The 15,041-nt window shown below is 42.1% G+C and overlaps 1 protein-coding gene across 1 annotated transcript in view; it reads left to right on the top strand.

The window, feature by feature from the left end:
• Deup1 (deuterosome assembly protein 1) overlaps positions 1-14,574 on the top strand; it is a 58,124-nt gene extending 43,550 nt beyond the window's left edge. Inside the window, exons 12-14 of the mRNA XM_060369707.1 lie at positions 2,819-3,015; positions 12,643-12,757; positions 13,747-14,574. Coding sequence (XP_060225690.1) covers positions 2,819-3,015; positions 12,643-12,757; positions 13,747-13,923 — 489 coding nt within the window. The 3' untranslated portion in view covers positions 13,924-14,574. The remainder of the gene's footprint in view (positions 1-2,818; positions 3,016-12,642; positions 12,758-13,746) is intronic.
• Positions 14,575-15,041: the final 467 nt, after the last annotated feature.

Raw genomic sequence — 15,041 nt, 5'->3', positions numbered from 1 at the left:
TGTGTACTAAAATTCTATAAGTGCAAAAAAATCCCATAACCAGATAATTATTTCAACAATAATAGATAATTATAAAATTAAATTATTAGAACTGAAACCTCACCTTAGGCAGACAGAAACAAAGTCTATAACATCATTATTTCAGCCTCCTAGAATCTGTGATATTTGGGCAATATTAAATAGTAGTTGTTGTTGTTTTTTTCTTTTTGTTTTTTGTTTGTTTGATTGTTTGTTTGGGGTCAGCATGTATGCCTATGTATCACATGCATGCATTGCTTGCAGGGGCCAAAAGGTATCTAATTTCCTGGAACTGGAGTTAAGAATTAAGGATAGTTAGGAGTTGCCATATGCATGCTGGGAACCAAGCCCGGGTCCTCTGCAAGTAATAAGTGCTCTTAACCTCTCACTGAACTATCCAGCGCCAGTATTTCCTTTCAAGACTAGGAAGTTACTGATTTTGAGATTAGTCCTATCTAAAAAAATACAAATTTGACAATGCTTCTCATTGCCTAATTCTGAGGCTCCTTGCTTCCTCCTGTCAAAGAGAAGAAAGCTGATCCAAGATGCCCTTGCAGCGATGAGAAGTTCCCTTGCAGGGCACTGCCTTGTGGGTGGCTCCCTCTAGCAGTAGAAAAATATTGGCTGGGCCAGTCACATGTGGCTGAGTTTCTCCAGGTCTCAGTAAGATATTTAGAGGCCCTCCTGAGAGTCATCACCCAGAAACCAGACCTTCCTCTGCATTTCCTAAGACTATTGAAGACTATTGTCATAGTATTCAGAAGACAATAAGTAGACATGGCCTTTGACACAAAACAAGTAAACATTTTAATAGCTTATATGTACATATTGCATAACTTGTTGTCTCTATTGACATTAATATGACAGTATAAGTGATTGTCCATATACAGCTATTTTTAAATGTGAGAAAGTTTGGAATGACTTTGAATATCATTCTATGTGAATGCTTCTCAAAGCTTGGAAATTTAGGGACTTAACAAAGAATTGTCTATGCTCCAACTGTTTAGTTTTCTAGGTCTCGAATCCCAAATGTTTGGAACTTTAAAAGCAATGTGTTGCTTTTTGTGAGTCAAGCATTTTATGCTAAGGTTTTGCCCTTCTGATCCCAAAGACTTGCTGGCCTGTCAGCCACAATACAGCTTGGGATATTCAACTCCCAAGATGAAAGATGACAACAGAGTTTATTTTCCAAATCTTTAGGAGAAGAAAACCACGCATGTGTGTCCACACATACACCTGCACTGGAAACTTCCTACAGTGTTTAATTAAAACAGCCAAAGGAATCTCCAGGCCTCTTATTTAAACCATTCATTTTGTAATTCAAATATATTTTATTTTTTATTCTGGGGGAGGGGCATGAATAAGCCAGGTAGCAAGACTCTATTATGAAACAACACTACCCCAAATGTGCAGTCTTAGCTCTGCCTCAACGGCAAGATCAATTCGGCAAAATGGTCCAGATTCAATCTCAGTGCACATTAAGTTCAGCATGTAATTTGTTACATCACCCAGCAATGGGGTATGACTGTTTTAATCAATATGCAATTTAAATAATTGGAATAATTTATTATTTTTATTGTCTTCTGTTTTATAGAAAAATTAACTCAAAATAGCTAAAGAATTAAATGTGAAATAATGAAATCATAAAACAAATTGAAGTGAAAATAAATATTTAATAACGTAAAAAAAAAAGAAAATTGTGAGGCAAAGAGGAAGGAGCAAAGGAAAGCTAACATTTGACTAAATTACAACAAGTCCCTTTCTAGATAAAAACATGTCACACACCACAATTCAAACTTTAAAAATGTCTTTTAAAAATCACACAAAATACATACTTTCAACCAACTGGAGAAACACTGGATTTCTGTCTCTAGTGTTAAAATGTATTTTGCTATTAGTAAGCAGAAACTCCTAAGTAGGAAAATGGCCAAAGAATGCAAAAAGCAACTGAGAACACAGAGTGAAAACTGCCAAAAAGAACATGAAAACATAGTCAACTTCAGTGATGACGGTTACTGTTTATTTACCATTAGCAAATCTAACAAAAGAGTAATATTAAATTGTGAGTGTAACAAAATAAGACATTTAGTCTATTATTGGTGGGAATTTGTGAGATTGTTTTAAGGATTAATTTTTACTTATACGTGTGTGTATGTGTATGTATGAGTCTGTGTGTGTGTGTGTGTGTGTGTGTGTGTGTGTGTGTATGTGTATGTATGAGTCTGTGTGTGTGTGTTCACATGCTTTTGGAGGCCAGAAAAGGGTGTCAGATCCCCTGGAGTTGGGGCTACATGTTTGTGAGATGCCCAGTGTGGGTGCTGGGAACTGAACTCTGGTCCTTCGAAAGACAAGTGGTCATAACCTCTCTGCCACCTCTCTAGCCTTGAATGTAGGAGAGTGACGGGGATTGAGGGATAACACTTCCCATTGAGGTCCTCAAATACCTTCACTCAGTTTATCCTCGCCTTCTAAAGAAATGCCAGTGAAGGTCTGTGTGTGAGGAAGTCACAGCCCTATTGATGATTTTGAAACAGACTATTTTCAAGAACAGGAGTGATTAAATAAACTTAACACCTCTTCATGCAGCCATTAAAAGTCTTTTAAAATATTTTAACTAATTTATAATATTATTAATATTAATAATTTAATTTACATCTAAAATGTTCAGGGGGAACAAAGAGTTCACCAAAAGCACATCACCCAGCTCAAAGGAAAGAGCCTTGCCAACCTGAGTCCAGACATGTGGAAAATGCACTTCCCGTATAAGGTCCATTCAGTGGGGGTTTGTTTTACTCCCTAGAGTATGGACTTCGATAACAAGGATCATTCGAGGTACTCATCAATTAACAAACTTGAATATGAAAACGAAAGGCTCCGAAGCGATCTTGCAAAACTCCATGTCAATGGGAAGGCAGTGTGGCCCAATGAGATGAGCTATCATGAAGCAGGAGCATATGCCTGCCAGAGCCTGCTGAAAATGGAGACCATCGGAGACAGGTATGCCATAAAGACAGCCACGGGGAACAGACAGTTCGAAAGCCCTTGGGGGAAGTGTGTAAGGAAAATGATGACTTCTTCCGGTGTTTGTATTTTATCTGGTAGTGGTAGCTCAGGAGTCTGGGCATGCTATTTGATAAGAAGGACACACTGGCAATAGACGGCCAGATATAGCAGTGATCTGGGCGGAGAGTCCCCGGGGGATTTTCGTTTGCTGTTCAAGAGGACGAGCTGCACACATAAACAAGTAATCTTACTCTTTAGCATGAGAATGGAGGAAACTGGAACTTACTCTGTTAGATATGGTGTTAAAGCAAAACAGAAAGCATGAGTTCTCACTTCTGTCTGTCCTCCCATGACACAGAAACTTGGTGTTGTCACTTGCCTTGGTGACCAACAGCTGGCTCCCGTAAGCAAAGGCCCTATGGACAGTAAGAGAGTAGAGTACACAGATGAGTAGACACTGTCCATTCTCTCTATTCCTTTGATCTCTAAAATGTCTTAGTTCACATCCTGAGTTGCTGTGTTAGCAATGAAACCTGCTAATTAACTCTTAACAAAATATTTCTAGAGTCAGAAGGGTCTCTGGAGGCCCATTGCTGTTTTCCCAAACTTACAATGCACTTAGCAAAGCAACTCTTTTTCCAAAGAACTTCTCAGATCCATGAAGACATTAGTTTACATGGTGGGTTTCTGAGAAGGGCTGTGCTGTGTTGCCTTCACCAAATCTCTCTGACGTGAGCCTTTCACAGTGATTAAGAAGGTCCAGACCACACTACAACTCAACCTGTCCTCAGAATTTTTAGATGCTTAGCATGAACACCAACCAGTGTTTCCATGCTTTCTTGTCCGTAGGGTATGAGGATTGTATGAGGGAATCTATGAAGCATGTGTAGTTGCATAAATGTTGATCGCTCTCACTAATATTATTACTAATAAATTGTATTTATAATATTAGTACTTTAATAACTCATGGTGGCTAAAATGCATTATTTTGGTGACCAGGCCGAACCTGAGGTTTGGAGAAGCAGATGTCAGGCTCATCTTGGTAGCTAAGCAAAATCTATGGATCAGACCAAAAGGGGAGGGGCTCTGCTCAACATTCTCAAGGCTCTAGAGCAGTGCTCCCCTTCACCATCTCAGTGAACTTCTAGGGATTAGGAGGGTGGGTTCTTTTTTAATTTTAGATTTGTTTATTTTTATGTATCTGTGTCTTGTCTGCATGTCTGTATGTGCCCCATGTGCAAGCCTGGTGTCCACAGAGGCCAGGAGACAGTGTTGAATCCCCTGAAACTGGAGTTCCAGATGGTTGTGAAGCATGTCTGGGTTCTGGGAACCAAACCCTCCTCTTCTACAAGAGCAGCAAGTGTTTCTAAGAATTGGAACCATCTCTCCAATTCCAAAGATGATTTCTAACAATTCTAATGCTACTTGAAACTAACCCTGAGTCTCTCCAAAGTGCAGAATTAATCCTGCTCTAGGTAGTGGAGAAAGGAAATGAAGGGCAGGGTGCTGAGGTGTCCGTACTTTGGTAAGGGTGTCACAGTTGGGGGCACCATAGCGAAGATGCCATGAGGATACTTGGGTGGAGGTGCCATGGTGGGGATACTGTTAGCCATTCATGCTGACTGAACCTGGACTCCTTTTGTTAACTTTGTAAAACTGTGTATACTTTGTAAACTCTGTAAACACTCACAGCAGGAAAACAGCCAGGCCCCCACCTGAGGAGCTTCAGCAGCCAGACCCTCCCCTCCCCAAGACTTCCCTAATGGCTTTAATGGTCATTCCCAGCCCCAGGTGAGAAGGTGCCCAGACCCCACCCTACAAGAAAAATACCACCAGTCACTGAACAGGATAACCCACCAATCCCTTCACTCCCCCAAGATCAGGACTTGAAATCCTACCAATCTCCAGCATGGAAATCTCCACCCTGGAAAGTTCTGCCCCCTAAGAAATCTTAAATAAACCCTGCCTACTGTTCCGTGCTGGCTGTTCACTCACTGGACAGTAAATTTTGTATATTTTGTAAACTTTGTAAACCCTCAAGGCAGAAAAGTGGCCAGACCCCTCCCTTAAACCTCCCTTAACTGTCATAATAGCATTTCTACCCTCTGTAACTGTCACAAAGGTCTTCTTCAGAACCTCAATAGGACACTCCCCCACCGATTATGCTAATTTTAGGTGAAAAGTCTGAAAAAGATCCCACCAATACCTGAACAGTAAAACCCACCAATCCCTAAGCTCCCTCAAGATCAGGATTTGAAATCCCACCAATCCTCACCCTGGAAATCTCTGCCCAGGAAAGCTCTGCCCCCTAAGAAATCCTGTATAAGCCCTTCCTTACTGCTCAGCTCCCTGCTGCCTTCTCTCAGGAGCAGAGGCAGCCACCCCTGGATTCATCTGTCCCAATAAATCTCTTTTATGAGATCTGCTGTGCGGTGTGACTAGTCAAGAAGCGAGGAGGCAAAGAAGCATGGTGACTAGATGGAGCAGGACTAAGGCTCCCGAGCGCCTCAAGCTCAGCTGGGGATAACCCGGCAGAAGAGAGCCAGGCAGAGCTGTTACACTGTAGCGCTCCAGCCCAGCCGGGGATATCCTCTCTCCGAGCTGCAACGCCTCTCCTGAGGAGGCTTCTCCTCAGAGCTGTGTGGCTCCTGGCCTCCTGTGTCGCAGGTTGCTTTTCCTCTGGGACACTGTCCCACCTCAGAGCTGTGTGGCTGCCATGCTCCCAGGACACCTTTCCAGAGACACCAGCAGATACTGTGGTGGGGTGCCATGGTGGAAATGCCTCACAGAGCACTCCACTACTGCTCCCTAGAGCAAAGCACAGCCCTAAAGTTACGGGGAAGGCTTGTCTGGCTGCAGCTGATGTCAGCCAGTCGTTGAGGGCCTGGGCTCCCACCTCCTTGCCTCACTCACTGGAGCAACAGTGGAGGCCTCGCGTGAGGTGCCATGCCATTACTATGCAGTTTGTTATTTAAAAAAAAAAAAAAAAAAAAAAAAATTGTTTTGGCCCTTAATCTTCCTTTGTCAGGCATTACAGCGTGTATTAAAAGTGCCCAACAAAAACAAGACAGTGGGAGACAGAGGCGAGATGAGGGAAAAGGCTCAGCGGGAGATTATCTTAATAAGCAGCCTGGACAACTGCGCCTGCTGCAAAGCTGTGCCCTGCCAGTTGCATTTGCTGAAAGTTTCATTAAATTTGTTTTAATGCCTCGCCTGATTTCGGTGTTCTTCAGTGACCTGGTTTTGAAAAGAAACAGCCTTTCAAATGTCCTGAATAAATTATTGCCATGTAGAACCCACCGTGGGGAAGAGGAGTAGAGCCATGGGGACTCTCTGAGCTCAGCAGTGGAGAAGCAGAAAGCAGGTAGTTCCTGCCAGTGCCAGCAGTGGAAGAGGAGGTTGGTCCCTCCCAACCCAGCTCAGGGAGCCAAGTAACAAGCTATATACACAAAAGTGTGTGTGTGTGTGTGTGTGTGTGTGTGTGTGTGTGTTTATGCACGTGTGTATGCATATGTGTGTACAAATGTGTGAGGTGTATGTGCATGGTGTATAAATGTGTTTGCGTGTGTGTATATGAATGTGTGGTATGTATATGGTAAATATGCATCTGTGTTTTTGTGTGTTTATACATCTGTGTGCATGTATGTATACATATGTGTATGTGTATATATATATATATATATGCTTATGTGTGTGTATATGTGTGGGTCTGTGCATGTAGAGTGTATCATGTTTGTCAGGCATAAGTTAAACAGAAAATACTCAAGTTATCTTTGCATACCAATGGATTAAACTATTTGGAGAAGGAGAAATAAAATTTTTCCACAAAACATCAAGGTCACAGAGTAAGGAATTCTTCTTGGGAACTGAAGAAGTTTTAAGCAGTCTGTGATCTAAACAATGCTATTCTTAACTTCTGTTGTCTTTGACCCCTATTTGGAATGATGTCTTAATATTCACTCACTTGAAATCTGAAGCATTTTCAGGTGACCCAAAGCATTTGGTTTCTAGAATAATAATCTATTCATCACTTTAGAAATTTTATGAGACATAATGGAATTTGGTTAAGATGCTCTAAGTAGTGTGCTTAAAAGATAGTGTTTTGAAGTTTCAGGGTTATTTACAAGCTGATTGTTAGAGTGCTGGGACCCAGAACTGTTAATGTATAACTAATTTTAATGACATACCAATACTTTAATAAATGGAGTTTGCCTTTATATGAGAATACACACTGAAATGTGGAGACATGGGCTGGAGAGATGGTTCAGTGGTTAAGAGCACTGACTGTTCTTCCAGAGGACCTGGGCTCTGTTCCCAGCACCCATATCATGTGGCCCACAACCTCCTGTAACTCCACTTCTAGGGGATTTGACTCCTGCTGACCTCCATCAGCACCTGCATACAAGTGGTTCGCATAAACCCACACAACACTTACATATGAAAACAAACCTTTTTAAAAGTGAATTCATGGTTTAAATTCTTGTATCATGAGCCAAGAAGAGATTAGTAATCAGAAACATTAAATCATTAAGATGGCTTCATGTCTGGCTAATAAATTGTCTAATAGGAAAAAGCCACAAAATTAGCAGTTTTGTCATTAACATTTGCCAGGTCCCTCGCCAAGGGATGAATCTAAAAGCCAAAATAAGTTATGAAAATTGTATACTGTGGTATTAACTAATAAGGAGCAGAACACAGCAGACCAAAGGTCCAGGCCAGGAGACAGTGCAGGTCACAGAAGGGGAGCTTCTGGAGCCTGTGAGGAGGAGAGGCTGGAAGGCAGTCAGCGAAGGTGGTAGGTCCTTGTCCCTGGCTAGGACATCATCCCGTAGCACAGGAGACGAGGTAGAGGCCACACGTGAGAGGCCTTGCAAACTGCAGACAGGACCTCAAGCTCCATGAGGAGTTCTGCCTCCCATCCAAGCAGATGAACCTCCCTGAAGCAGAGCCTGTGGGAAAGCTAATTGAACAGTTCAGCTTGTGAGTAGATATTAAAAGCCTTCTGCAATAATTCTTAAGCCCACTTTAAATTGATACATGCAACATTTTGTGCAAGGTGGTTTTATGAAGTATTTGACTAGCTATATTCTAGAGGGCTTTTTGCTCTAAAGATGATTTAAGGCAAAGCACTTTACTTCATAATGTAGTCTTTTCCTTCAATCTCAATATTTTATTGATCTTATTATATAAAAAAAGTCCCTGTATAAATCTCAGTAATTATCACCATAAAAGCATCTCTGTGCATCCATAGCAAGCTAGATAATTGGGATAATTATTTAGATAATTTCGAACAAATAATACTTTGTATTAAATTTCTGCAACTGAGATTTTACACATACACACACATATGTATGTATGTATATATATATGTTTCTCAGATCACCTCTAATTGTCTTTTTTCCACCGTGAAGTGTTGACACTATGCCCAGGCCAGAAATTATATGAGAGTGCATTATACGATTGTTACCATTCAGTTTGAACTGTAAGACGTTTCATCTATTGTTCGCATCATAAACCATGTTATTTCCATTTAATTTGCTGCTCTGTTTCCATGGTAATTATGGTGTGGGATAATGGGGGAAAAGATTTATTTCAAGATAAGTAAAACCAGGAAGCATGTTGTGTTTGTTTCCCTGAGCTGATCCACAGAGGCCTATCACAGTATTCCGTGCCATTTGTATGCGCAGACTTGAAGTCTGTGAAGAAACAAGTCTCTGTGGCCTGGGCATTGCATGAGAACAGAAAAGTACAGTGTAGGGTTTATTTTACTTTATTTTTATTTATCTAATTACTTTACAACCTGATCCCCTCCCTTCTCTCCTCCCAATCCCATCCTCATGCTCCCCTTCCCCAACCCCTCATCTCCTTCTCAGAGAAGGGGAATCACCCACAGGGTACCAACCCACCCTGGCACCTCAAGTTGCAGCAGGACTAAGTGTATCCTTTCCTTCTGAGGCCTGACAAGCCAGTCCAGCTAGGGGATCCACAGGCAGACAACAGAGTCAGAAACAGCCTTTACTCCCATTGTTAGAGGACCCACATAATGACCAACCTGCACATTCGCCACATAATGACCAACCTGCACATTCGCCACATATGGGTAAAGGCCTAAGTCCAGTCCATGCAAGCTCTTTGGCTGGTGGTTCTCTGTGTGCCCCCGTGAGCCCAAATTAGTTTCCTTTGTAAGTCTTCTTGTGGTGTCCTTGAGCCCTCCAGCTCCCTCTCTTCTTCCTCCCATTCTTCCACAAAACTCCCTATTGTTTGGCTGCACTTGTTTTGATCTGCTGCTGCTGCTGCTACTAGGTGAAGCATCTCAGAGGACAGCTATGCTAGGCTTCTTTCTGCAGGCAGAGCAGAGTTTTGTGGAAGTTGCCTCTCTCCCTTGGGGTGGGTCTCAAGTTGGGCCAGTCATTGATTTGCCATTCCTTCAATCTCTGCTCCATCTTAATCCCTTCACTTCTTGTAAGCAAGACAAATTTTGGGTCAAAGGTTTTGTGGCTAGGTTGGTGTCTCCTCCAGTGTGGGGCTGTATCGTGTATCAAAACACGGCTTTGAAAATGGTTAACACCTGTGGGAAATCTGGGTGTACTAGCAAGGATAAATAGCTTTCAGTTAAACAGATTTTTATGTTTTCATGGTCTTTGATGATTTGATTAAATTTAAGCTCCAGTTTTATGAAAGACATTTATTTAGCCAAACAGGATAGGTGGGATAATCTTTGGTCCAATTTTAAGGTATGTCATTTTGTACCATTATTCACTTATTTACTAATTGGTTTTTTTTTTTTAAATTTATATTTTTTTTTCACTCAATATTTTAGCACAAACAATTACATAGTGTGCTTTTCATGCTTATTGTAGGTTTCAACCTCAGGAAAACGTGGACTTGAGTTCCAAGTTACCAGTTCCTAGCAATTTATTCTTATTTTGAAAATCAACAATTGTTTTCAGGGCTGCCCATTTGGTAGTGGATAAACAATTGGTGTACCCTTCCCTGGGGAAGATTATTTCTCCCTCTCAGCATCCTTAGTTACCTGTAGTTCTTTCTGTAGGACTAGGCACCATGGGCTTTTTCCCATCTGCTTTGGCATGTCCATTGATGTTTTCATCGTTCAGTTCACATTTGCACGGTGACGTTGGTGAGACTTTATGGGTGCAATTTCTGACATTCCTGGGATATAGTCTCACAGCAAATGTGATCCTCCGGCTCACCCAGCCTTTCTGCTCTGTCTTCTGCAGTGTCCCCTGAGCCATAAGTACAGGAGCTATCTTGTAGACATACCTGCTGGGTCTAGGTTCCACAACTCTACATTTCTGCTGGTTAAAATCTTCTCTAATGCTTCTGTCTTAAGTTTCATTCCTGAGGGGTAAGGACTATGCTTATCTGTGGGTCTAAGGACAAATATCTCAAATGTAGCCAAAGACTATGCTGGTTTAGTAAAATTGTAGGTTCTCTTCCAGGATCCATGACCTCACTATCCCTGGGTAGTCGACTAGGTTTTCAGCACCAGGCATGATTTTCCTCTTTTTGAGTGGATCTAAAGTCTAATCAGAGAGCTGATTAACATTATTGCCAAGGTTATATGTGCCACTGCTGTATCCTTAGGTTTATAGTGCCAGTTTGCTTGTTGATATGCTTCATAGTGTCAATGGCTGTGTAAGACTGTCACTTGCTTCCCTCCTTTGGAATCTAAAGTAACATTAGACAGACTGAACAGTTTACATTTAAGATACATAAGCATATACATTCATCTAACAATTAATTATTAAAAAAAGGCCATGAGTTTGAAAGAGAGTAAGGAGGAATATATGGGAGGGAGAAGAGAGAAGAAAAAAAATTATGCGGTTATATTGTAATCTCAAAAGTAAAAAAAAAAAAATAATCATACAACAAACAATTAAAATAAATGATTGAGCTAGGCATGGTGGCGTATGTATGCCTTCAATCCCAGCACTCAGAAGGCAGAGGCAGACAGAACTCTAATGAGTCCAGGAAAGCCAGGGCTACACAGAGAAGCCCTATCTCAAAAAAAAAATTAAAAATAACATAAAAATAAGATAAATTATTGAAATGAGCCTGTGACTCAGTGGCAAATAATAACATACTTGGTGGGACTGGGGTGTCAGGGTAAGGCAGAGGCACTAAAGCAATCAAACTTGAAGTTCAAGGAGAGGCTGGAGGAACCCTGTCTCAAGTGAAAAACACAAACAGAGCTAGGGTGTGACTCAGCAGCAGGGCACTTGCCTAGCATTCTTTGAAAAAAACCTGGGCTCAACTCCCCAGTACCAGAAAGAAAAAAAAGAAAGTGACTGGGGAAATAATTTAACTTTATGTTTAGTTTCTTCGTCTGTGGTAAAAATCCACCTTCTTCAGCTTTTTTGAAGATCAAATGGGCATCAAGATGACACCTAGTCCTTACTGGGGTGTTTAGAATGGGGAAGAACTACAGAGGTGTGGTTCCACACCCAAAAAGTATGACTTGTTATGAAAGCCTGTGAAGTACAGGAGAGAACCTTAAGATAGCTCCTTAGAACTGCCCTGGACAGAGGCAGTTCCTGTGTTTTGAGATTCTGTCAGAATATGCTTCAGTTATTTAAAATGGCCTAGAAACCCAAAAGCACAACATAGAATTATAAAAGCTGAGGCTACAAGCAACCATTGTGTTTTCTGCCTCATCATTCTTCATTCCAAGTTTTTTTTATTTTAATTTTTATTAAATACAATTTATTCACTTTGTATCCCCGTGTAGCTCCCCCCTCCTCCCTTCCCTAATCCCACTCTCCCTTCTCCTTCTCCACCCATGCCCCTCCCCAATATCACCTCCACTGATAGGGGAGGTTCTCCTCTCCTTCCTTCTGATCCTAGTCTATCAGATCACATCAGGAGTGGCTGCATTGTCATCTTCTGTGGCCTGGTAAGGCTGCTCCCCCCTCAGGGGAAGGTGATCAAAGAGCAGGCCAATCAGTTCATGTCAGAGACAGTTCCTGTTCCCATTACTATGGAACCCACTTGACACTGAACTGCCACGGGCTACGTCTGTGCAGGGGTTCTAGGTTATCTCCATGAATGATCCTTGGTTGGAGCATTCCAAGTTTTTAAAGTGAATTTGAGATTATTAAAAAAAAAAAAACAATTTATTTTCAGAGAAATACCCAAACAAACTCAATCATTTGATTGGCTCTCCATAGTTGAACATCAGGGAAATCAAAACCTTTAGCTACAAAAAAGCGTGGCCTTTGGTACTTTGAATGACACTGCCTCCCGCGGCCTTGGATGTTGGAATGCTTGGTCCCCAGTTGGTGGAACTCTTTGGAAAGAATTAGGAGGTGTGGCCTTGCTGGAGGAGGCGTATCAGTGGGGGAGGATTTTGAGGTTTCTCATGCCATTCATTCCCAGTTAGCTCTTTGGTTTGTGGTTGTAGATCAAGATGTGAGTTCTTAGCTGTTCTTTATGCTGCCATCTTGGACTCTAACCCTTTGCAATGATAAGCCCAATTAAACACTTTCTTTTTATAAGTTGCCTTGGTCATGGTGTTTTATCATAGCAATAGAAAAAAACAAACAAACAAAAAAAACCTAAGCTACTTAGGAAGGACACTGACATCCATTTCTTCTCTTTTAGACTTAGCCAAGACTGTGAGCTGAGCAGAAGCCCAACACCACCCTTTCCACCTTTGCCACTTCAGAGCAAAGAAATGACAAGTCCCTTGGCTAGTGACGATGAAATCTTCCCTCTGGTGAGATACTAGAAAATAAATGTTACTTTTTTTTTCTTTTGGATGTCATTGTTATTTTGAGGTAGGGTATCACTATGTAGACCAGGCTGATCTCAGAGATCCACTTGCCTTTGCCTCCAGTGTGCTGGGAATAAAGGGATGTGGCACCATTTCTGAAGTAAGACTGCAGGATGCGCTACGGATCATTTGACTACACCTGTCTTGAACAGAAAGAGACCCTAATACCCTGGCAGGAATTGCTAGCGATGCCTTTTTTAGTTTTTAGTTTTTTAGAGACAGGCTTTCACTCTGGCCCAGGCTGACCTGGAATTCACCATGTGGTGCAGGCTGGCTTTATGCTTGCAGCAGTCCTTGTGGATCAGGTTCTCAAGTGCTAGAACTACAGGCATGAACCACCATACCCAAACAGGTTTTAACATACAGTAACATGTATAAACTGTACATGCCCATGTGCTGAGTCATCCCAGAGAGGATCAAAGTGTTAATGCCCTGAGGCAGGAAGGGCTAGCCCAGGAATACAGAGCACTCGCAGAGTGAGGAACCCAGTGAGCTCTGCCTTGCGTTAGTGGGCGGTGGCATAGCTCCTGGGCTCAGCTGGCCTGAGAGTTGACCCAAGCTAGCTTAGCTAAGTAGCTCTCACTAAGCGAGCCACTCTGCCATTGGATCCACTGGGGTTGCCAAGGACATCAAATGGGACTTGTCTATGTTCTGGATTACTAGCCTTGCAAGTCAGCCAAGCGTGTTGTGCTTGAGATCCCTGGTACTTGCCTCCATCCTGGATTTGCAGCGGGTCACTGCAGTCTCCCTTTCTAGAGCTCTTTAACAGCCTGGTGCTGAGCTGACTCAACTTCCTCAGGGTTTCATTAGCAGGAGCTCTGTTACAAGGGGAGGAGAGCTCTGCCCAGGTGTTTCGTCCAAGCTGCAAAGCTGCTTGTCCGGGAGCTGCATGCCTACGATTGTCTCACCTCACTTTTCTCCCCTCTCTTCAGTCTCCCCCAGATATGTCCTTCCCGGCTTCCCTATCGACACAGCACTTCCTGATGGAAGAGGAGAGGCGGGCCAAGGAGCTGGAGAAGCGGCTCAACACACACATCGACGAGCTGCAGAGGCACACGGAGTTCACACTGAACAAATACACCAGACTCAAGCATGGCAGACGCATATGAGCTTTGCACCTTTTATGTTTGTTTCCTCTCCATGAGAAAGAAAAAAGAAAAAAACTCTAGTGAAACACTTGCAAATCGAACTCATGAAACCGAGAAATCTGGTTTAGTCTCCACGAGTGAGCAAATCACTTCTGTAAGGCAGCTAGAAAATAGGATTTTGTTCCATAAAGCTGCTTCTGTTTCTGCATTTCACATTCTAATTGTTCTGTTAGGATAGAATAAATATGGCTAGCCCCAAAGGGTTTCTTTCCTGTCTAGGGAATGGTTTGGGATTTAAAATGAATTATTTCTGACTTTAATCATGTATGCTAAGGTCCCATTTCCTGTGTAGCAGGCAGCGAGAAAAGAGCGCACTCAACTCCAAACGTAAGGAAACTAAGTGCAGTCACTCAGTGACGGGCACAAAATCTCAAGGACTTCTAAAAGTGAAAGATGTTTAGATAGGTCCACTGGACTATGTAAGCATTCTAAGACTCGTTTTAGAAGCCAAAGGACATGTTTTTGGTGTTTTTACCTTCACTTTTGCAATGCCTCTGCCTTAATTAACACCAAGAACTTCAAATGTGCAGTGTGCATGGTAAAAGTCACTGTGCCAGACAGCCATGCTGCCACTGAGGCACAGAGCTGCTCGTTGCCTCCGTCTCCTTTGTAATCACCACTGTTTGTAAAACAATAAAGGAATGCAAAATTCAACTGCTTTACAGGTGTCCACTTTCTACAGAAGGAATAGCAAGAAAATGACAAATGAAATTCATATAACAAATACACAAGAATGATAATCTGATATCCTGTTCCTTAAAAATGGAATATACACATAGACATTCTCTCTCTCTCTCTCTCACACACACACACACACCACATATCTCAGCACCATTTAAAGCTTTCGAAATCAGCGAAACTAGTATTGTAGGACTTGGCAAGTAAGAAACAGAACTTTATGCTTAATCATGAGGACCTGAGTTCATATCCAGACACACAGGTAAAAAGACTGGGCATGGCCATACACAAATATAAGCCTCATGCTATGTGGGGCAGAGACAGGAAGACCGCTGGGGCTTGCTGGCTGCTATCCTAGCTTCAGGTTCAAGAGACCCTGTCTTAAGGAAATAAGGAGGAGA

The sequence above is a fragment of the Meriones unguiculatus genome, chromosome 1 (assembly GCF_030254825.1).
Source record: "Meriones unguiculatus strain TT.TT164.6M chromosome 1, Bangor_MerUng_6.1, whole genome shotgun sequence".
NCBI classification, from domain to species: domain Eukaryota; kingdom Metazoa; phylum Chordata; class Mammalia; order Rodentia; family Muridae; genus Meriones; species Meriones unguiculatus.
Note: the sequence above shows the minus strand (reverse complement) of the source record. Positions and strands in the feature narration are given on the sequence as shown.